This window comes from Scyliorhinus canicula, chromosome 16 (genome assembly GCF_902713615.1).
Source record: "Scyliorhinus canicula chromosome 16, sScyCan1.1, whole genome shotgun sequence".
Classification (NCBI taxonomy): Eukaryota; Metazoa; Chordata; class Chondrichthyes; order Carcharhiniformes; family Scyliorhinidae; genus Scyliorhinus; species Scyliorhinus canicula.
In genome coordinates, this window is record NC_052161.1 from 5,732,526 (window position 1) to 5,755,868 (window position 23,343).

The 23,343-nt window shown below is 48.9% G+C and overlaps 1 protein-coding gene across 1 annotated transcript; it reads right to left on the reverse strand.

Annotated features, from left to right (window-relative positions):
* Positions 1 to 4,157: 4,157 nt before the first annotated feature.
* Positions 4,158 to 19,266, reverse strand: LOC119979678 (canalicular multispecific organic anion transporter 1). Its single transcript, XM_038822216.1, has 5 exons — positions 18,430 to 19,266; positions 11,513 to 11,686; positions 8,676 to 8,822; positions 6,769 to 6,906; positions 4,158 to 4,220 (listed from the first exon to the last, which is right to left on the reverse strand). Exons 1-5 carry the CDS (start codon positions 18,469 to 18,471, stop codon positions 4,158 to 4,160), a joined length of 564 nt encoding a protein of 187 aa, XP_038678144.1. The 5' UTR covers positions 18,472 to 19,266.
* Between the last annotated feature and the right edge of the window lie 4,077 nt (positions 19,267 to 23,343).

Here is a 23,343-nt window from a genome sequence, read left to right on the forward strand (position 1 = left end):
AGATCTTTGAAGGCATGGGGCAGGACATCTTAAGAAGTACCGGGATTTGGAGTGCAGAATAAACTTCCTTGTCTTTTTTTTCTGCACCCTCTCTCTGTCTCATCATTAAGATGTTGTCACTCTAAGCAGGATCCAGCTTAATGGACAAGTTGTTACCATGCTGAACAACTGATTGGAAACTCCTCCCCGTCATTAATGTCAATGCTGTCTCGCTCCAGGGAGAGTTTCAGAGTGTCTCTGAATTGTTCTACCCCCCCCCCACCCCCCCCCCCCCCCCCCCCCCCCCCCCCCCCCCCCCCGAATGATGGCCAATTGAGAGTTGAGAAAACCTAGCCGGAAGACACTTTATTTTGGCCATCCCGATGCAGTGTCCAATCCATCAACGTTGTGTCTGAATGTTTTTGGAGCTGGCTTCAATTTGATTCGTTCGACGGTCTTCCCGTGAATCTGGAGGCCATGTTGATGGAATTTCTTTTGGGCTCTTATAGGGCTCTTATGAGGGAGTAATCTCCGGATTTCTACCAGTGCCACGAGCTAGTCAGAGTAGGAATGTCAGGATAGATAGGATGAATGTGTGGCTCGAGAGATGGTGCAAGAGGGAGGGATTCAAATTCCTGGGGCATTGGGACCGGTTCTGGGGGAGGTGGGACCAGTTAAAAACCGGACGGTCTGCACCTGGGCAGGACTGGAACCGATGTCCTCGGGGGGGGGGGTGTTTGCTAGAGCTGTTGGGGAGGGTTTAAACTAAGGTGGCAGGGGGATGGGAACCGATGCAGGAAGTTGGAAGGTAGTAAAACAGGGACAGAAGCAAAAGGAAGTAAGGGGAAAAGTGTAAGGCAGAGAAGACATAGTCAAAAATCAAAAAGGGCGACAGTACAAGGTACAGTGACTGAGGGGAGCTCAGTGAATAGGCCCAGTAATACTAAAAGGAATAAAACTGGAGATGTTAAGATTCAAAACAGAGGTAAAAAAAAACAACATAAGTGTACTTTACCTGAATGCTCGTAGTATTCGGAATAAAGTAAATGAGTTGATGGCACAAATCATCGTAAATGACTATGATTTAGTGGCCATTACTGAAGCATGGTTAAAGGATGGTCACGACTGGGAGTTAAATATCCGAAGGTATCAAACTATTCAGAAGGACAGAGTGGATGGTAAGGGAGGTGGTGTAGCTCTGTTATTTAAGGATGACATCCGGGCAATAGTAAGGGATGACATCAGTGCTATGGAGGATAAGGTTGAATCCATTTTGGTGGAAATCAGGAATAGTAAGGCGAAAAAGTCACTGATAGGAGTAGTCTATCGGCCACCAAATAGTAACGTTATGGTGGGGCAGAAAATAAATAAAGAAATAACTGATGTATGTAGAAATGGTACAGCAGTTATCATGGGGGATTTTAATCGACATGTCGATTGGTTTAACCTGGTCGGTCAAGGCAACCTTGAGGAGGAGTTTATAGAATGTATCCGCGATAGTTTCCTAGAACAGTATGTGATGGAACCTACGAGGGAACAAGCGGTCCTAGATCTTGTCCTGTGTAATGAGACAAGATTGATTCATGATCTCATAGTTAGGGATCCTCTCGGAAGGAGCGATCACAATATGGTAGAATTTAAAATACAGATGGAGGGTGAGAAGGCAAAATCAAATACTAGTGTTTTGTGTTTAAACAAAGGAGATTACAATGGGATGAGAGAAGAACTAGCTAAGGTAGACTGGGAGCAAAGACTTTATGGTGGAACAGTTGAGGAACAGTGGAGAACCTTCCAAGCGATTTTTCACAGTGCTCAGCAAAGGTTTATACCAACAAAAAGGAAGGATGGTAGAAAGAGGGAAAATCGACCGTGGATATCTCAGGAAATAAGGGAGAATATCAAATTGAAGGAAAAAGCATATAAAGTTGCAAAGATTGGTGGGAGACTAGAGGACTGGGAAATCTTTAGGGGGCAACAGAAAGCTACTAAAAAAGCTATAAAGAAGAGTAAGATAGAGTATGAGAGTAAACTTGCTCAGAATATAAAAACAATCAGTAAAAGTTTTTACAAATATATAAAACAAAAAAGAATGGCTAAGGTAAATATTGGTCCTTTAGAGGATGAGAAGGGAGATTTAATAATGGGAGATGAGGAAATGGCTGAGGAATTGAACAGGTTTTTTGGGTCGGTCTTCACAGTGGAAGACACAAATAACATGCCAGTGACTGATAGAAATGAGGCTATGACAGGTGAGGACCTTGAGAGGATTGTTATCACTAAGGAGGTAGTGATGGGCAAGCTAATGGGGCTAAAGGTAGACAAGTCTCCTGGCCTTGATGGAATGCATCCCAGAGTGCTAAAAGAAATGGCTAGGGAAATTGCAGATGCACTAGTGATAATTTACCGAAATTCACTAGACTCTGGGGTGGTCCCGGTGGATTGGAAATTAGCAAACGTGACACCACTGTTTAAAAAAGGAGGGATGCAGAGAGCAGGAAATTATAGTTCAGTGAGCTTAACTTCGGTAGTAGGGAAGATGCTGGAATCTATCATCAAGGAAGAAATAACGAGGCATCTGGATAGAAATTGTCCCATTGGGCAGACGCAGCATGGGTTCATAAAGGGCAGGTCGTGCCTAACTAATTTAGTGGAATTTTTTGAGGACATTACCAGTGCAGTAGATAACGGGGAGCCAATGGATGTGGTATATCTGGATTTCCAGAAAGCCTTTGACAAGGTGCCACACAAAAAGTTGCTGCATAAGATAAAGATGCATGGCATTAAGGGTAAAGTAGTAGCATGGATTGAGGATTGGTTAATTAATAGAAAGCAAAGAGTGGGGATCAATGGGTGTTTCTCTGGTTGGCAATCAGTAGCTAGTGGTGTCCCTCAGGGATCCGTGTTGGGCCCACAATTGTTCACAATTTACATAGATGATTTGGAGTTTGGGACCAAGGGCAATGTGTCCAAGTTTGCAGATGACACTAAGATGAGTGGTAAAGCGAAAAGTGCAGAGCATACTGGAAGTCTGCAGAGGAATTTGGATAGGTTAAGTGAATGGGCTAGGGTCTGGCAGATGGAATACAATGTTGACAAATGTGAGGTTATCCATTTTGGTAGGAATAACAGCAAACGGGATTATTACTTAAACGATAAAATATTGAAGCATACTGCTGTGCAGAGAGACCTGGGTGTGCTAGTGCATGATTCACAGAAAGTTGGTTTACAGGTGCAACAGGTGATTAAGAAGGCAAATGGAATTTTGTCCTTCATTGCTAGAGGGATGGAGTTTAAGACTAGGGAGGTTATGCTGCAATTGTATAAGGTGTTAGTGAGGCCACACCTTGGAGTATTGTGTTCAGTTTTGGTCTCCTTACTTGAGAAAGGACGTATTGGCACTGGAGGGTGTGCAGAGGAGATTCACTAGGTTAATCCCAGAGCTGAAGAGATTGGATTATGAGGAGAGGTTGAGTAGACTGGGACTGTACTCGTTGGAATTTAGAAGGATGAGGGGGGATCTTATAGAAACATATAAAATTATGAAGGGAATAGATAGGATAGATGCGGGCAGGTTGTTTCCACTGGCGGGTGAAAGCAGAACCAGGGGGCATAGCCTCAAAATAAGGGGAAGTAGATTTAGGACTGAGTTCAGGAGGAACTTCTTCACCCAAAGGGTTGTGAATCTATGGAATTCCTTGCCCAGTAAAGCAGTTGAGGCCCCTTCATTAAATGTTTTTAAGGTAAAGATAGATAGTTTTTTGAAGAATAAAGGGATTAAGGGTTATGGTGTTCGGGCCGGAAAGTGGAGCTGAGTCCACAAAGATCAGCCATGATCTAATTGAATGGCGGAGCAGGCTCGAGGGGCCAGATGGCCTACTGCTGCTCCTAGTTCTTATGTTCTTATGTTCTTGTAGGCCGCTGACAGAGAGTCCAGCTCTCGCTGCGGTACAGGAATGTGGACACCCTCTCTGTACACTCGGATATCTGTGGGGGTCGTTCTTGTCAAACAGTCGCTGTGGCCTCTGCAGAGGCCTGAGATTGTGCAGCTGATTAGGTGTTGGATCTTCTCGTTAATGGGAGGCCTGTTGAGACAGGTGGCTGCCCGGGTATGAAGGGATGGAGAGCGTCTTGCAAATCTGATCCATCCACCAACCAATGATCATGTCTGTCTGAGATGGTCAGTTTGGTGTTGACATGGAAGTGACTGAGGCATTTAATAATGACACTGGAGGGTAACTGATCTTCAATGAGGTAAATAGTCAGTCAGTTAGATTGTAAAATAGTGCATTTATATATATAAAAATAAAATACGACATATAAATATCTTTATATAAATCGATTGCATTATAAGGAGGAATTGAGGAGAAGGGGGTTGTACTCTCTTGACTTTGGAAGAATGAGAGGCGGGGCAGGATTCCCATTTCTCCCAGCCGCGTGTTTGCCGGTGGGAAGTGATGCTGCGCCGTTCGCTGGCGGCAGGATTCTCGGCTCCCGCCGCTGGAGATGCGAATTCCCATTGAAGCCACTCCACACCGCCAGGAAAACCCACCGGCGGGTGTGCCCCAGACCAGAAGATCCCGCCTCCAGCAAACGCCAGCCGCCTCCTGCCCCATCATTGAAGCAAACAAAATTCGCACAGGGCCCAACAGGGTGGGGAAGGGGAAGTGGGGGGGGGGGGGGGTCTAAAGCCAGGAGACACAGTCTCAGTCTCAGAATAAGTGTAGACCATTTAGGACGGGGACGAGAAGGAATGTCTTCACCCAGAGGGTGGTGGACCATTGGAATTCTCTACCTCATTGGCTGTGGAGACTCAGTCACTGACCATGTTCAAGCTCGATGGATGTCCAGATATTGAATACATCGAGGGTTATGGAGGTAGTTCAGGACAGTGGCGTTGAACAGAAGACCAGCCAGGATCTAACTGAATGGTGATTTAATAAGGAGAATTCTAGCTTCTCCAGTCTCCCGATGAAGACCCTCATCCCTGGTACGATTCTGGTAAATACTTTTTGAAAGGTGTATGTGATAAAATAATTCCAGATACTGACTGCCTGAAGGGCAACACCTGGAACCATTAGATGATGGAGTATTGTTCCTCAGGGGTGGCACAGTGGTTAGCACTGCTGCCCCACAGCACCAGGAACCCGGGTTCGATCCCCAGCTCGGGTGACTGTGCGGAGTTTGCACGTTCTCCCCGTGTCTGTGTGGGTTTCCTCCGGGTGCTCCGGTTTCCTCCCACAGCCCAAAGATGTGCAGGTTAGGTGGATCAGCCATGCTAAATTGCCCCTTAGAGTTCAAAGATATAGAACATAGAACAGTACAGCACAGAACAGGCCCTTCGGCCCTCGATGTTGTGCCGAGCAATGATCACCCTACTTAAACCCACGTAACCCGTAACCCAACAATCCCCCCATTAACCTTACACTACGGGCAATTTAGCATGGCCAATCCACCTAACCCGCACATCTTTGGACTGTGGGAGGAAACCGGAGCACCCGGAGGAAACCCACGCACACACAGGGAGGACGTGCAGACTCCACACAGACAGTGACCCAGCCGGGAATCGAACCTGGGACCCTGGAGCTGTGAAGCATTGATGCTAACCACCATGCTACCGTGAGGCCCCAAGCAGGTTATGCAGGTTAGGTTATGGGGTTACGAGGATAGTATGGGGGAGTGTGCCTGGATAAGGTGCTCTGTCAGAGGCTCGGTGCAGACTTGATTGGCCGAGTGGCCTCCTGCTGCACTGTGGGAATTCTATGAGTTGATGATATGTGGGTATCTCATGGTGAGTTGCATGTTGGGTTACTATGCACCGTGTCATCATTTGATGCTGACCTGAAGTTTACCCTACTTTTCCATTGATAGTTGGAGTTCATGTTTAGGACCAACGCCTAGTTTTCCACATCAGAATGTTCTTCTGCAGGCCGGTCCCAAACTGGCCCCTTTGGTACCTCTGTTCTGTTGACTCTAGCCAGGTGCAACTCCCATGATACTCTCCAACGCCACATCTGAGTGATCGCCCCTCATGTCGGAGGGTGACAGTCCATTCACTCAGAGTCATATTACAACAATGGCCTCTCTTCAAAAAGTATTTCATTGCTAGTAAAGCACTTGGGGACATTCTGGGGTCATGAAAGGTGCTATTGGAACGCAAGATTTCTTTCTTTTCCACAGCCAAGTGGCTCAAAGGCAGTCTTGACATCCCTACTACTTCTAAGCCAGTGTTTCCCAAACCTTTCCAACGTGGCTGGCGAATACCAGTCTGGATCTCACCCGCAAAGCTGGCAGGAAACAGCCTGCCAAAGTTGCCCAAAAATGACACTTTGCAGTGTTTTGGTAAAATCGTGCACGGAGAGACAAGCAGGACAAGGGCAGGGTGAGGTGTCCCGTGAGCCTTGGAGCTGGTACGAGCCCGGTCTTGGGGGAGGGTGAGGGGGAGTTTGCAACCCAGTGGTGGTCGTAACCCACAGTTTGGGAACCGTTGTTCCAAGGTGATCTAACTCAGCGAAAATGAATTTTTAATTAGTCCAGCAGCCAGTGAGGAATAACAATCTTTCATGTACATGGTAAATAACAGAGTGAATTTTGATTGGACAGGAATGGGAAATGGTGATAACTAATCAACCGCTCATTAAATGGCCGCTGACTTCAGTAAACAGGAAGTTTGGGCAGGGTGAGTGTGTTCATAACAGCTTGTCAATCCACATCTCCCCCGCAGCCCCCTCTCCCTCACCCCCTCAATCACCCCCACCCCCAATGTAACCATGATAATACCAAGTTACCCACCTCTTTCATAGCCAGTCTGATTAGAGTCTGCAGCATAAAAACTCCACACAAGATGGACAACAGCCAGAATATGAAAAGGTAAGGGGAGTTCCTGTCATTGGCTCGCCTTCTGCTCTCGTGGATCAGCAACATCATCATCTATAAAACGGAAAGGTTAGGTAGTGAATTTAAAGTTCCGGAGCGGCCGATATTAACAACCTGCCCTGTCCCTTTGCTCATGTAAGTCAGAGGGAGCAACTCATTCTATAGAATGACCCAACACAGCAGGAGACTGTTTGATCTAATCGCAACTCACAGCATGAAGCCAACGCCTGGGAGACCCTTGTTCAGCAGACACCTACCTCCGAGGTATCTCCTCATTCAAGAGACACAATTTTCCGAGGACACGCGAGGGCAAGAGGAGGTCTGGAAAAGTAGCCTGAGAAAGGAATACCAGCGATCTGGAGTCCGAGGACCGATCCCAGCTCCTGAAAAAACCTACCAGGCGTCCGGTCGAAGATGCGGCTTCATGATGAGGCTCATTGGCCATGCAAGAACCCATAGGCCGCATAACCAGTAGCGTGGGGATTCTTAGATAGGCAATCATACTCGTTAACCAGTGATCGCCGAAGAAGATGAAGACTCTGAAAGAACTGTTTAATTAGTTCCACAACCCCACCCCACCCCACCCAGACCCTGCTCTTCCCCCCACATCTTGCAAATATTTCTCACTCCAAGAGCTGGATTCTCCGCCGTTGGGATGTTCCATTTTGCCGGCAGCCCGGGGGGTTTCCCGAAGGCGTGGGGCTGCCCCACAATGGGAAACCCCATTGACCGGCCGGCGTAATGGAGCATCCCGCCAGCGGGACGGAGAATCCAGCCCCAAGTATTTCTCCAACTCCCTTGTGAAAGGTATTACTGAACCTGCTTCTACTGCCCTTTGAGGCAGTGTGTTCCAGAGCATAAAATATTTCTCCTCACTTCCTCTTCATTCTTTTATCATCTGTTTCTACAGGTTATCAAAACCGCTGTCAGTAAAAAGGTTCCCTATAATTAACTCAATAAAATTCCTTTACAAATTTGAACATCTCGTGTTAAATCTCCCGATTAGCTTTCTCAACTGTACGGTGAAAAATCCCAAATACTTCAGCCTCGCCACTGTGGTAGTATGATTAGAGGTACTACGGTACCCAGGAGTGCTGAGCCACCATTGGTGGAGAAGGCTTGCTGCTCATTGGCCCAATGGTTTGTAATTCATTGGTCAGAGTGTAAGGTAGCTCCGCCCAGTGAGGCGGGGTATAAGAGCCCGTGTTTCCCAGCAGCCTGCCTTTTTCTGTACTTGAGCTGCTGGGGAAACATCTTGTTGATTAAAGCCTTCAATTCGGACTACATCCTCGTTTCAGTAGTTATTGATCGCGCATCAGCCACATTAACTCAAAGCCCATGTGCTATTTTGGTAAAACACCTTTGATCCTCTCCAAGATCTATAAGCATACGTGTTAATTGTTACAGGGCAGAGATTTAGGCAGACCTGGGCAATCTGCAGCACAGTGCCTGCTCTCTGCACAGTGCAGTCTGCAGTGATAGCTGTGGGTTCAAGTCCGATGCCAGAAATTTGAAATTATAATGCAAGCTAAAATTCCCAGTGTCGTGCTGAGGAATCATGGTGGTGAGATTTTACTATTTAAAAAGTAATCCAAATTGTCGAGTTGTTTTTATTTATAAATTTAGAGTACCCAATTCTTTTGTTCCAATTAAGGGGCAATTTAGCATGGCCAATCCACCTAACCTGCGCATCTTTGGGTTCTGGGGGTTAGACCCACGCAGACATGGGGAGAATGTGCAAACTCCACAAACACAGTCATTGTGTGGAGATACATCTCTTTGATGGTTCACCTCCCGCAAGGTGAAATGCATTTGCTTCTTACCCAAGTAGCTGTATAAATGGAAGGATTCACATAAAGAACCAGAGGGTTCAGCTTGTTAGGTGTAGGGTCCCCATTGTTCCCAAAATCTTCAAACAGTGTGATGATCAACCCAATCACAGATGTCAGCCACAACAGGCAGGCAAGGGCCTATCGGAGAAGGAAACAATAATATTGTTCAACATTTGTCATTCAGCAATATTCCGGTCTCAGCTATCTCCCATTCAGAACGCAGATTCTGCACTCCATAATAATCCCCCCTCCCCCACTTACCTCCCAACCCCCAACTCTCGCCCCAATATGGAGGTCAGCTTGCCCGCATCCGGCTCCAGAGGCACTTTAAAGCTTCTGGTGCCCGAGTGACCATTTATTAACTGATTGATGGGGACAGTGTAGAGGAAGCTTTACTCTGTATCTAACCCCGTGCTGTACCTGTCCTGGGAGTGTTTGATGGGGACAGTGTAGAGGGAGCTTTACTCTGTATCTAACCCCGTGCTGTACCTGTCCTGGGAGTGTTTGATGGGGACAGTGTAGAGGGAGCTTTACTTTGTATCTAACCCCGTGCTGTACCTGTCCTGGGAGTGTTTGATGGGGACAGTGTAGAGGGAGCTTTACTCTGTATCTAACCCCGTGCTGTACCTGTCCTGGGAGTGTTTGATGGGGACAGTGTAGAGGGAGCTTTACTCTGTATCTAACCCCGTGCTGTACCTGTCCTGGGAGTGTTTGATGGGGACAGTGTAGAGGGAGCTTTACTTTGTATCTAACCCCGTGCTGTACCTGTCCCGGGAGTGTTTGATGGGGACAGTGTAGAGGGAGCTTTACTCTGTATCTAACCCCGTGCTGTACCTGTCCTGGGAGTGTTTGATGGGGACAGTGTAGAGGGAGCTTTACTCTGTATCTAACCCCGTGCGGTACCTGTCCTGGGAGTGTATGATGGGGACAGTGTAGAGGGAGCTTTACTCTGTATCTAACCCCGTGCTGTACCTGTCCTGGGAGTGTTTGATGGGGACAGTGTAGAGGGAGCTTTACTTTGTATCTAACCCCGTGCTGTACCTGTCCTGGGAGTGTTTGATGGGGACAGTGTAGAGGGAGCTTTACTTTGTATCTAACCCCGTGCTGTACCTATCCTGGGAGTGTTTGATGGGGACAGTGTAGAGGGAGCTTTACTCTGTATCTAACCCCGTGCTGTACCTGTCCTGGGAGTGTTTGATGGGGACAGTGTAGAGGGAGCTTTACTCTGTATCTAACCCTGTGCTGTACCTGTCCTGGGAGTGTTTGATGGGGACAGTGTAGAGGGAGCTTTACTCTGTATCTAACCCCGTGCTGTACCTGTGCTGGGAATGTTTGATGGGGACAGTGTAGAGGGAGCTTTACTCTGTATCTAACCCCGTGCTGTACCTGTCCTGGGAGTGTTTGATGGGGACAGTGTAGAGGGAGCTTTACTCTGTATCTAACCCCGTGCTGTACCTGTCCTGGGAGTGTTTGATGGGGACAGTGTAGAGGGAGCTTTACTCTGTATCTAACCCCGTGCTGTACCTGTCCTGGGAGTGTTTGATGGGGACAGTGTAGAGGGAGCTTTACTCTGTATCTAACCCCGTGCTGTACCTGTCCTGGGAATGTTTGATGGGGACAGTGTAGAGGGAGCTTTACTCTGTATCTAACCCCGTGCTGTACCTGTCCTGGGAGTGTTTGATGGGGACAGTGTAGAGGGAGCTTTACTCTGTATCTAACCCCGTGCTGTACCTGTCCTGGGAGTGTTTGATGGGGACAGTGTAGAGGGAGCTTTACTCTGTATCTAACCCCGTGCTGTACCTGTCCTGGGAGTGTTTGATGGGGGCAGGGTAGAGGGAGCTTTACTCTGTATCTAACCCCGTGCTGTACTTGTCCTGGGAGTGTTTGATGGGGACAGTGTAGAGGGAGCTTTACTCTGTATCTAACCCTGTGGTGTACCTGTCCTGTGAGCATTTGGTGGGGACAATGTAGAGGGAGCTTTATTCTGTATCTAACCCCATGTTGTATCTGTCCTGGGAGTGTTTGATGGGGACAGTGTAGAGGGAGCTTTACTCTGTATCTAACCCTGTGCTGTACCTGTCTTGGGAGTGTTTGATGGGGACTGTGTAGAGGAAGCTTTACTCTGTACCTAACCCCGTGCTGTACCTGTCCTGGGAGTGTTTGATGGGGACAGTGTAGAAGGTGCTTTACTCTGTATCTAACCCCGTGCTGTACCTGTCCTGGGAGGGTTTGATGGGGACAGTGTAGATGTATCTTTACTCTATATCTAACCCCGTGCTGTACCTGCCCTGGGAGTGTTTGATGGGGACAGTGTAGAGGGAGCTTTACTCTGTATCTAACCCCGTGCTGTACCTGTCCTGGGAGTGTTTGATGGGGACAGTGTAGAGGGAGTTTACTCTGTTTCTAACCCCGTGCTGTACCTGTCCTGGGAGGGTTTGATGGGGACCGTGGAAGGGGACCTCATCCAATTTAAAGGACACTTTCCATTTTGCTCTTTCCCTCTCCCTCGTTTCCTGTCCCTGACATGTGCAGAAGCAGTCTGACCTTTTCCAGTGTTGATGAAAGTTCATTGACCTGAACTATTAACTCTGTATCTCTCTCCACAGCTGCTGCCTGCCCATCTGAATATTTCAAGCATTTTTTGTTCGGATTTCCTCTATATTTTGCTTTTATGCATTAGGTACTTGAATGAGCGCATGTATTCATCAGGCAAACTGATATTTTGAGTATTGTTAGTCAAAAAATTGCATACAAAATCCATTGGTGACAGTTGTAACCGACATTTCTAAAGTATCTTCAATATAAGCGAGGAAGGAGGGATTGGATACCTGCTTTATCAGGTAGAGTTTGGAAAATCTGCTTCCTCTTTGTCTGGGTCTGAATAATGGTGGGATCTGCCATGGTGCACAGATCCACAGAAATCCCAGCGGAATCCACACGAGGACAGTCTGCTCCAAGCACACGGGAAAGTCAGGATCCGGCCGGTTCACGTACGAATCATTCTGAACAGAAAGAGAAGGCACCCCACCATCAGCCTCAGATCAGCCTCAGAATTACAACACAGTCTTACCGGGACACTTTAAGATCAGGTCACACCGAGTCTACAACTTAGTAACAAGGCCATTCAGCCCAACAGGTCCATGCTGGTCTTTATGCCACACGGACATCTGGGGGCTTGTTGTGCGAAAATTGGGAGAGCTGTCCCACAGACTCGTCAAGCAACACAGTCATAATCACAGAATCATACCTTACAGATACCACCATCATCATCTCCATCCCTGGGTATGTCCTGGCGGGCCAGACCTATCAGAGGTATGGCAGTATGGCGGGATACAACATTGACTCGAGATCCCAGGAAGTCTCACACCATCAGGTCAAAGGTGAGCAAGGAAACTTCCCGCTGATTACCACCTACTGCCCGCCCCCCCCCCCCCCCCATCTCCACCCCGCTGCCCGCCAATAAATGCTGGCACCCACATCCCACAAAATACTTTTTTTAGAAAAGGCTAACGGTGCTCGAATTAAGCTGAGAGCGGTAGGTTTATATTAGGTGGAGTGTGTCAAGGAATATGGAGCTAAGGCGATTCAATGGAGTTGAGATTAGCCAGGTTCTAATTCAATGATGCGGCAGGATTGAGGGGCTGAATGGACACATCTGCCCCGGATGTTCCCAAGTTTCTGTACGAGAAGTCCAGGTGGATTTGAGGATTATAGGAAAAAGTGTTGTTGACGTACATAATATCTGTACTACATTTAACAAGTACTACACTCACAAAGAAAAAGAACAAAGCTGGTAAATTATTGCATTATTTATCTGCTCCGTTGACCATTGGGCAGGCAGAACAGGCCCTTTACCCTCCGCCATCTTAACCTGTGGCGGACCTCGAAGATTTTCCTGCTCCAACAACTCCCTTCTTCACCACCCACTCCTAATTTGTGGATCCAACCACCAGCCACACCAGGGGAGATATACCTTCTCCTGGCATTCCCATATCTCTGGGGCAGCACGGTAGCATGGTGGTTAGCATAAATGCTTCACAGCTCCAGGGTCCCAGGTTCGATTCCCGGCTGGGTCACTGTCTGTGCGGAGTCTGCACGTCCTCCCCGTAGGGTAAAGTAGGGTAAACTTCAGGTCAGCATCAAATGATGACACGGTGCATAGTAACCCAACATGCAACTCACCATGAGATACCCACATATCATCAACTCATAGAATTCCCACAGTGCAGCAGGAGGCCACTCGGCCAATCAAGTCTGCACCGAGCCTCTGACAGAGCACCTTATCCAGGCCCACTCCCCCATACTATCCTCGTAACCCCATAACCTAACCTGCATAACCTGCTTGGGGCCTCACGGTAGCATGGTGGTTAGCATCAATGCTTCACAGCTCCAGGGTCCCAGGTTCGATTCCCGGCTGGGTCACTGTCTGTGTGGAGTCTGCACGTCCTCCCTGTGTGTGCGTGGGTTTCCTCCGGGTGCTCCGGTTTCCTCCCACAGTCCAAAGATGTGCGGGTTAGGTGGATTGGCCATGCTAAATTGCCCGTAGTGTCCTAAAAAGTAAGGTTAAGGGGGGGTTGTTGGGTTACGGGTATAGGGTGGATACGTGGGTTTGAGTAGGGTGATCATGGCTCGGCACAACATTAAGGGCCGAAGGGCCTGTTCTGTGCTGTACTGTTCTATGTTCTAAATATTCCACCCCTCAGACGGGGAAAGGACCGAAAGATTCCACCTTGAGCGGGAGCTACCACATCTGCGACCACTCACTCCATGGTCGCCACTGCTACATTTTAATGATTTGTGCGTTCAGGCAGTGAGTAATTGAAGCACACGCATGTCACAAACATCCCGCTTATTATTCCTGGAGTGTTTACTGATCACAGCCAGGGTTGTGGCCAGGTTGCTGGAACTGCTTGGCTTCCTGGAGGGGGAGAATCAGCCAATCTTTGCGTTGCTGGGACTCAGGGTGAAGGGGGTTTCAGAGTCAGCTGCTGTCCCTCCTTTAATCCAACTGCCAGCCAACGCCTCAATGTGGTGCGATCGGAGCTTGCGTAATTTTCCTGAACCTGTATTGCAGGGAAAGAGTGGTATGTAGCAGAGTAACACCATTGGCTGGTGTAATGTCGCACGTGATGCGGTGACTTCATCGGAGGGTTTCACGGGCTGTTAGAACATAGAACAGTACAGCACAGAACAGGCCCTTCGGCCCTCGATGTTGTGCCGAGCAATGATCACCCTACTCAAACCCACATATCCACCCTATACCCGTAACCCAACAACCCCCCCCCTTAACCTTACTTTTTTTTTAGGACACTACGGGCAATTTAGCCTGGCCAATCCACCTAACCCGCACATCTTTGGACTGTGGGAGGAAACCGGAGCACCCGGAGGAAACTCACGCACACACGGGGAGGACGTGCAGACTCCGCACAGACTGTGGAGTTCACCGGGGTGTAACCAGTTTATGCTGCATCTTGTGAACAAACACCTTGCACCACGTTACACAAACGCGACGTGCCTCACCTCTGACTCTCTCTTTGCGGCTACAACAAAGGACACAAAGCGACACAGCGGAATTGGCCAAAATAAAATGACAATTCGATGGCAGTTGAAGAACTGATTCCAAAGAAGCACAAGGAGATGCTCATCCTGGCCAGTCCAGTGGGAAAATACATCTTTATCAACAACCACAAGCTGAAGTTTGCTCTGATGCTGTCATTGTTACTCACCCTGATAGTTTGAGGGAGCGGGAGATAAAGTCACGCATGTGTGAACCTACTTCACTGGGTTAATGACCAGTTAATCTCTAATGACAGTCAAGTTCTCAATGACTCATGGACTGAGCAGAAAATGTCAAGAGACTCTGATGTTTTATCAAAGCACAGTGGTTGATTCTAGATAATAATAATAATCTTTATTAGTGTCACAAGTAGGCTTACATTAACACTGCAATGCAGTTACTGTGACAAGCCCCTAGTCGCCACATTCCGGTGCCTGTTCGGGTACACAGTGGGAGAATTCAGAATGGCCAATCCACCTAACAGCACGTCTTTCGGGACTTGTGGGAGGAAACCGGAGCACCCGGAGGAAACCCACACAGACACGGGGAGACGTGCAGACTCCGCACAGACAGTGACCCAAGCCGGGAATCGAAGCCGGGTCACAGCAGTTGGGCTAACCACTGTGCTACCATGCTGATACTTGAGCAGTATAATCAACAACGGGTCCCCTACAGAATCTATAGTGTGGAGGGAGGGGAGGGGAGGGGAGGAAGGGGGAGTGGTGGGAGGAGGGGGGAGGAGGAGGGGGGGAGGAGGGTGGGGGAGGAGGAGGGATGGAGGAGGAGGAGGAGGGAGGGTGAGGAGGAGGGAGGGGGAGGAGGGGGGAGGGGAGAGGGAGGAGGAGGGGGAGGGAGGGCAGGGGGGGAGGAGGAGGGATGGGGAGGAGGAGGGGGACGGAGGGCAGGGGGAGGAGGAGGGGGAGGAGGAGGGATGGGGAGGAGGGAAGTGGGAGGGAGAGGGGGAGGAGGAGGGAGGGTGAGGAGGAGGGAGGGGGAGGAGGGGGAGGGGAGGAGGAGGGGGAGGGAGGACAGGGGGAGGAGGAGGGGAGAGGAGGAGGGATGGGGAGGAGGAGGGATGGGGAGGAGGGAAGTGGGAGGGAGAGGGGGAGGAGGAGGGAGGGGGGATGAGGAGGGGGGAGGAGAAGGGAGGGGGAGGGATGGGGAGGAGGAAGGATGGGGAGGAGGAGGGAGGGGGAGGAGGAGGGGTAGGGAGGAGGAGGGAGGGGGATGAGGAGGGAGGGGGAGGAGGAGGGAGGGGGAGGAGGAGGGAGGGGGAGGAGGAGGGGGAGGAGGAGGGAGGGGGAGGGATGGGGAGGAGGAGGGATGGGGAGGAGGAGGGATGGGGAGGAGGAGGGAGGGGGAGGAGGAGGGAGGGGGAGGAGGAGGGATAGGGATGAGGAGGGAGCGGGAGACACGGGGGGGGGGGGAGGTGACAGACAGCACCCAGGGTACAGGAGGAGCGGGACAGAGGAACCAAAGGGCACCGAGAGAAAGAGAACTGATGGGTGCCGCCACAACAACAACTGGGTATATCTGGGTGGCTGCAAACATGCCCCTGGTATGCTTTAATAGCATGGGGCCATAGGTAAATAGTCAAACAGTGAGGTTGTGGTAGCCAATTACTGGGAACCCAATGTTAATTTGCCTCGTAGCTGTGTATATGTTTCCGATGTACCCACGCCTGATTACTTTGTTTTCCTTTTCACTGTTTTATTTTTCTATCTGCATTTTTAAATTTTTAATCTTTTGTCTTTTGCAATGTTTCATGATCAAATGCAAAAACTATATATCAGCAGTCACAACACATCAGAAACATACCCCTTGTGTGAAGCCCTTTGAGACTCTTCAGCATGTAACAGTGAGGTTGCACAAGTAGCAAACTGGCTGAATGGAGTTGAGGTGCAGATCGGTCACGGAATGGTGGAACAGACACGAGGGACAGTTCACAATAGCATCCGATCGGGGCGGCACAGTGGTTAGCACTGCTGCCCCACAGCTCCAGCGACCCGGGTTCGATTCCGGCCTTGGGTCACTGTCTGTGCGGAGTCTGCACGCTCTCCCCGTGCCTGCGTGGGTTTCCTCCGGGTGCTCCGGTTTCCTCCCACAGTCCAAAGATGTGCAGGTTAGGTGGGTTGCACATGATCAATATCTGGGGTTATGGGAATAAGGTGGAGAGTGGGCCTAGGTACGGTGCTCTTTCAGAGGGTCAGTACACACTTGCTGGTCCAAACGGCCTCAGTCTGCACTGTAGGAATTCTATGGACCCCTAACCTAACTGAGACAAAGTGGAAATGTACATTTCCTTTCAAAGGGAAGGGAGGGGGGGTCATTTCCATACCTCCCCAGTCAGAAATGTCACCAAGGGAGAAACCATATTTTATTCTGGCTAAAAGGTCTCAGCTGGTCAAAGGTGCATTAGGGGAGCGCCTGTCTCTTTAAGATACGATTACCGTTTTCAGGTAGGCCATCAGGTGCTGGTGTTGAGAGGAAGGAGAGTCTAAAGACAATCATGAGAATCGCATTCCCTTTATCATCCCAGCCTCCCAGTAAGCTGAAGCTGAACACGAATTGAAGGTCGCCAACAGTACCATCCCAGAGCTCCAGTCGGTATATTGTCGGACAGCGGAGGCAGCCTGCTATTGGCCGAATATACCGCCACCGGGAACAGCTGGAAAGTTTCGGCCAATGGCTTTGCTCCATTCACACCATCAGGACATCCCAAGGTGCTTGGCAACCAAATTACCGTTTCGAAGGGCAGTCGATGTTGTGCCGTAAGGCAGCAATTTTCACACAGGAAACCACAACAACGTGACCATGATCAGATAATCTGATTCTTGATGTGGTGGCTGAGGAATAAATAATGGGCCAGGACACCAAAGAGGCCTCCTCTGCTGTTGTGCCAAATTAGGCCCTGGGATCTTTTACACCCAGCCACAGGGCAGACGAGGTCTCGGCTTTAACATCTCACCTGGGACGTGGCGTCGGGCTCCGTCTGTATCTCACAAGGTGCACAGAACAAATTACAGGTACTGTGAAAGCAAAGGCTTCAGAGAGGATACAGAGACAGTTCTCTTAGATGATGCAGTGTCTGCAAATAGAAAGACCAGAGATATCGGATCTTATCTTTGATCGTTCATCCGTGCAGATTCACAGGCGAGGAAGGAAACAGTTCAGAACATTCACCTTTCTCAACCCTTGCCTGCAGAGCAGCAGCGAACACATTCCAACCAAGGTTGTGAAGTGTTTTGGGGCATTCTTTCCTCTCCTGCTGTCACAGACAACATGCCACCCGAACCTGTTGGCAGCACAGGAACCATTACCCTCGTGGCCTGATGGATTATCTCCACCATGGCACAGTGTCACTCCCTGAATGAAAGGGATGGGGGTGCAAGTTCCACTCTGGAGATTTGAGGATATAATCCAGGAGGATTTCTCCCCATACTGAGTAGTCCTGAGGGAGTCTGTCACCGCCGGAGATGGCTCCTTTTGGATTTAATGTTAAACCGGGGTCCCGTCTGACCTCTCAGCTTGATGTAAAAGATCCCAAAAACCAGGGGTTTCCCCCGGTGTCCTGGTCACTATCACCATGACAATCTGTGCATTATTGCCGTTTGTGTGAGCAAATTGGCTGCCTTGTTTCCTATACAGCAGTGACTACACTTGGTAAAGTGCTTCTGACTGTAACATGTTTTTGTCTGTCCTGAGGGAGGTGTGGGGGGGGGGGGGGGCTGTCCTGAGGGAGGTTGGGGGTGGGGGGGGGGGGGGGGGGGGGGGGGGTGAAAGGCACAATAGAAATGCACTTTAAAAAAATCTATCAATCACTGTAACCCCACCGGACATTTAAAGACAGGGATGGGCATGCAAGGAAACGGCACGGTAGCACAGTGGTTATCACTGTTGCTTCACAGCGCCAGGGTCCCAGGTTCAAGTCCCAGCTTGGGTCACTGTCTGCGCAGAGTCTGCATGTTCTCCCCGTGTCTGCGTGGCTTTCCTCCCACGAGTCCCGAAAGACGTGCTTGTTAGGTGAATTGGACATTCTGAATTCTCCCTCCGTGTACCCGAACAGGCGCCGGAATGTGGCGACTAGGGGCTTTTCACAGTCACTTCATTGCAGTGTTAATGTCAGCCTACTTGTGACACTAATGAAGATTATTATTATTAGAAATAAAGCGCAAAGGCGGAACTCACCCAAAACGTAGAGCCGCAGTACTCGTCCAGTACTGACGACATGACTCGTTCCCTCTCAACAGTTCGCTCGGAATGAATACTTCACAAGTGTGACGCTCCAGTAAAGTGACTCAACATCAAATACAAGAGCAACCCGCGTCGTGACTCAGCAAAAGTAAGACTGAGCAGTGGGTGGGGAGGGGGCAATGAAGAAGAAACGACAGTAAACTTCCAACTTGAGTAACGTTGCAGACTGACTGGTCACCGGTGTCTAATCGGATCCAAAGCCACCTTGTTAATATTTAATTGCAGCCTTTTTGGCGTTAAACACCTTATTTTCCATTTTGTGGGGAGAGATGAATTGGGCAGGATCCAGAGAAGATTTACATTTCAGCTTGTCTCCCAATACTCAGCAACGAAATGGCGCAAATCGCTTTCTTATACCGCAAAGTAGACTGTCGATGAACTTTGTGGGTTCATGTTACGTTGGATTGGTTTTGCCTGTAGTTCAGTGCCTATCCCAGCAGTAACGAACACAGCAATCTATGGTTAATTATTATAAAGTGTTATCTGTTTCTTGTGGAGTCAGTTCCTCTGTTGTAATCGACCATGATATGTACTTTCAACTGGACTTTAAAACTGCGACGGTTAGAGTTGCAACATTTGACTGTATATGGCCAGGCGAACTTTCTCGCCCAATTCACATCTTTCAATGAATTAACAAATGGATGGAGGTGACGTTTGGGAGCATTGTGCTGAGTTTTGTATGGAGTTAGGTGAAGACAGGTGGGAGGCTTGTGTGACGCAGGCCGAGGTATTTGGGCCAGATCGGCTTCTCTATCATCTCTCACCCCGATGGTGTAAACAGGCAGAGTGGAAGAAAGTCAAACAGTAAGATCAGGTGTACTGAAAACTAAAACAATTGGAAAATAAAGAAGAAAACGTGGTTCAGAAGCATATTGTTCATTCTCATTTTGCCTCCTGCATTTTGCTGTCAGACAAGGGGTGTTAAACCCACAGCTTACTCCCAACCTCTGATGAACACTAATAGGTCCGGGCAAATCACAAATAGGTTGTGAAACTCCTCATCTACTGGGTTTGCCCTATGTTCAAGGGTGAACCTGGAGATTAATTTGTCCCATTAGCAGATATATTTGAGTTACTACTCAATGACAATGTCCAATATAAAGGATGCAATAGCAGAGCATTTAGAAATACATAATATAATCAAGCAGACTCGTCATGACTTGGGGAAATCATGTCGAACAAAAGTATGAGAATTCTTTGAGGTGGTAATGAGCAGGATATATAAAGGAGAACAGGTAGATGTAATAAGCATGGATTTCCAAAAAGCGTTCAATAGGGACCACATAAAAGGCTACTTAATAAGATATGAGCCCATAGTGTTAGGGATAGAAAGGATATTTTCTGGAACTGGTGGAGTGCCTCAGGGATCAGTGCTGAGGCCACAATTACTGGCAATATATATTCATGATTTGGACGAGGGAAATGAATGTACTATTGCCAAGTTTGCAGGGGATACAAAAAAATGGCGGGAAGGCAAGTGGTGAGGATTATGCAAGAGGGATATAGACGGGTTAGGTGAATGAGCAAAAACTTGGCAGATGGAATATAATGTAGGGAAATGCAAAGTTATGCACTTCGGTAGGAAGAATAAAGGGGCTGAATATTATTTAAATGGACAAAGACAGCAGAAAGCTGCCGCACAGAGGGGTCTGGGGGCCCTCTTGTATAAATCGCAAAAAGCTAGCACGCAAGTTCAGCAGGTAACTGGGAAGGCAAATTGAATGTTGGCCTTTATTTCAAAGAGAATGGAGTATAACAATCGGGAAGTCTTGTCAAAACTGTACAAGTGCTAGTTAGAGCACACATGGAATACTGTGAATGGTTTTGGTCCCATTATCTAAAGAGATTTACTGTCATAAAAGGCAGCCCAGAGAGGGTTAACTAAATTGATCCAGGGTATGGAGGGATTTTATTATGAGAAGAGGTAGAGTAGGTTGGAGACAGCATGGTGGCACAGTGGTTAACACTGTTGCCTCACATAGCCAGGGACCTAGGTTAAATTCCAGCCTTGGGTGACACACAAAAAACAGGAGCAGGAGTAGGTCACCAGGCCCCTCAAATCTGCCCAGCCATCCAATACGATCAAGGCTGATCTGTCCCAGCCTCATCTCCTTTTCTGTGCCATTTCCCCAGAGCCCCTCTATTCCTCGATCTAACAAATATTCATCCACGTCCACTTTAAGTACTTCTAATGATCCAGCCTCCACCATCCTCCGGGACAGAGAATTCCAGTGTATACCAGAGTTGTTACATTATAAATAATGTATTCATGAGAAAAATGAGATCTTTACATATTCAAGCAGATGAGAAATAGGCAGAAATTTATCATGTGGTATTAACGGTGGGTTAAAGAGAGGCGGTTTTGCTGGTAGCGTATGAGATTCCAGTAGGGACTCATTTAGGTACAAGGAAAACTCAAGCAAAAAATACAAAACATTTTTATTGGCCTGGACTGCATAAAGCTGGTTTAGCTGGTTGAGCTCAGTGGGCTAGACAACTGGTTTGTGATGCAGAACAAGGCCAGCAGCGTGGGTTCAATTCCCGTACCAGCTGAGAATTCAGAATTCTCCCTCTGCGCACCCGAACAGGCGCCAGAATGTGGCGACTAGGGGCTTCTCACAGTAACTTCATTGCAGTGTTAATGTCAGCCTACTAGTGACAATAAAGGTTGTTTATCTATTTTTTATTAAAGATGTAGTTGAATTTTGCCATACATGTCAAATATGTCCGGTAATAGGGAAACCTCAAGCAGTTTATTTATGTTTATTTGTTTATTTTAAAAAGATAAATAAATTTAGAGTGTTTCTTTTCAATCAAGGGCCGATTTAGCATGGTCAATCCACCTATCCTGCACATCTTTGGGTTGTGGGGGTGAGACACGGGGAGTCAAGGAGAAGACAGCTGGTGATCCAGAGAGGTGGAGGTCACGAGTGAGGCCTCTGCCCTGAGAGGGACAGAGAACCAGGGAGGACTCCGAAGGCCCTGGTGCAGGTGTTCTCTGGTTGGGGTGAGTTCTCTGGAGTGCAAGCTTGGAAGATGCGGCTGAGGTCCCCGGTGGACTTTGACAGTCACTGTCAAGCCTTCCAGTTCCCACTGCATCAGCTCACGGAAGAATTTGGCAGCTGTGACCCACCAGATTCCTTGACATAGATACGTCACGAGACTGATTCTCACTCCTCTGGGGTAATGACATTTGTCTTCTATTCATCCTCGATCTTGACATCCACTTCCATTCAGCCGGTACGTAAGCTTCATCCTCTGGATCCGGAGGGGGCCCTGCTCTACCTTGCTCATCAGGGTGATGCACCTCCCTTTGCCTAGCCTGATGCTGACATGATAGTCTCCTCCGCCTCCTGCCTCCATGCAATGATGCAGGCTACGTTAAGTGCACCATTCATCTTCCTCACGTTGCCCTCTCTGCTGGAACATTGAAGAAAAACATGAGGAGCATCAGCCTCCAAAGCTCCTCTTCCTGTTGCTGACCAGTGGTTGGCTGTGGTTTCAAGGGGTTAGTTTCAGTCGAGGCTCCTCATTCCCATAAAATTCCTTGGGCAGGACAATGACAATTTTCAGGATCACAATGGGTGCTCTCCCCCCCCCCCCCCCCCCTTCCTTTACCAAGACCTAATGCTATGAGGTTGCTTTGGACAGGTGCTTGGGGGTTTCTGCTTTTATCCCAGGTACTGGAATCCTCATCTAGCACTCCCTCCGTTTACATCCTTCGGAACACTCCTGACGGCAATTGTTCAGTGAGGGAATCAGATTATTTTAGGTGGGGATGGGTTTTGGATTCATTGTTGGAAATCCAAACAATTTAGAATCATTGGGGAGTTTCTGGGCGCGATTCTCCCCAAAGGCGACAGGTCGTGAAGGTTGCCACGAAAACGGCCGTGTTTGACGGCAGCCTCCGCCCCCCCGACCGGGAACCGATTCTGCTCCCCAGTCGGGGCTAGCATCACGCGGCCGTGAACTCCAGCATCGCGGGCTTAACGAATTTCGCTAAGCCCGCGCGCCAAAGTTAGCGACAGCTGACGCGTATGATGACGTCAGCCGTGCATGCGCGGATTGGACGACTCCAGCCCGCGCATGCGCGGATGACGTCATCACGCATATGCGTGAAACCTGCGCATGCGCGGGCCGTTATGCCCCTCAGAAGCCCCGCGGATGGCTCCATCGGGGCGGCGGAGTAAGAAAGAGTGCGCGGGGTAAGTACCCGCTGCCCGCGATCGGGCCCATGGCACCCTTGGGCCAATCGGTGCCATGGTTCCCCAGAACGGCAGTTTACAGCCGTTTTTACGAACGGTCAGACCAGGTGTGTTTTTAGTTCGTAAAAACGGCCGTAAAGGCCTTGAAAATCGGCCCATCGGCCAGGGGAGAATCGCTGCTCGCCGTAAAAAAATGGCGGGCAACGATTCGTGTCGGGGGGCGGGCGTGGGGGGGGGGGAGAATAGCGGGAGGGCGTTGGACCAGCGTCGCCGTAAAAATTTGCGCTGCCCGCTATTCTCCGCCCCGTCGTGAGTGCGGAGTATCGCGCCCTCTGTGCTTGGGCAAGGGATTACTGCAAGGAGATCGACTCGAGCAAGAATTGGAATTAATCTCGCATGAACGTACTTTACAAATAAAGGCTCCTGATTGCATCTACCATTATTAAAATGTTCCTAACGTGTCTCGGCTGTGCATTCTTCCTCATTTGGGAATACAGATATCCGTTGGGAGCCCTCTAAGTCAGCTAGCAGTGCTGTGTCCTCCCAGGAATGTTCAGAATGCTTCCCACCAAAGTGTTTTTTTCATTTTCCAGTGCACCATCGGGTCAGCTGGTAGGATGGTGGTGCTAAGGTGCGATGGGCA

What these genes read in the sequence shown, in the direction of transcription:
- LOC119979678 (XM_038822216.1), bottom strand. Translation starts at nt 18,471, where the DNA reads ATGTCGTCAGTACTGGACGAGTACTGCGGCTCTACGTTTTGG. An exon ending in AACTCTACCTGATAAAGCAG is followed by an intron (nt 8,823 to 11,512) that starts GTATCCAATCCC and finishes CTTCTCCGATAG; the next exon opens with GCCCTTGCCTGCCTGTTGTG. An exon ending in TCAGACTGGCTATGAAAGAG is followed by an intron (nt 4,221 to 6,768) that starts GTGGGTAACTTG and finishes ACCTCATTGAAG; the next exon opens with ATCAGTTACCCTCCAGTGTC.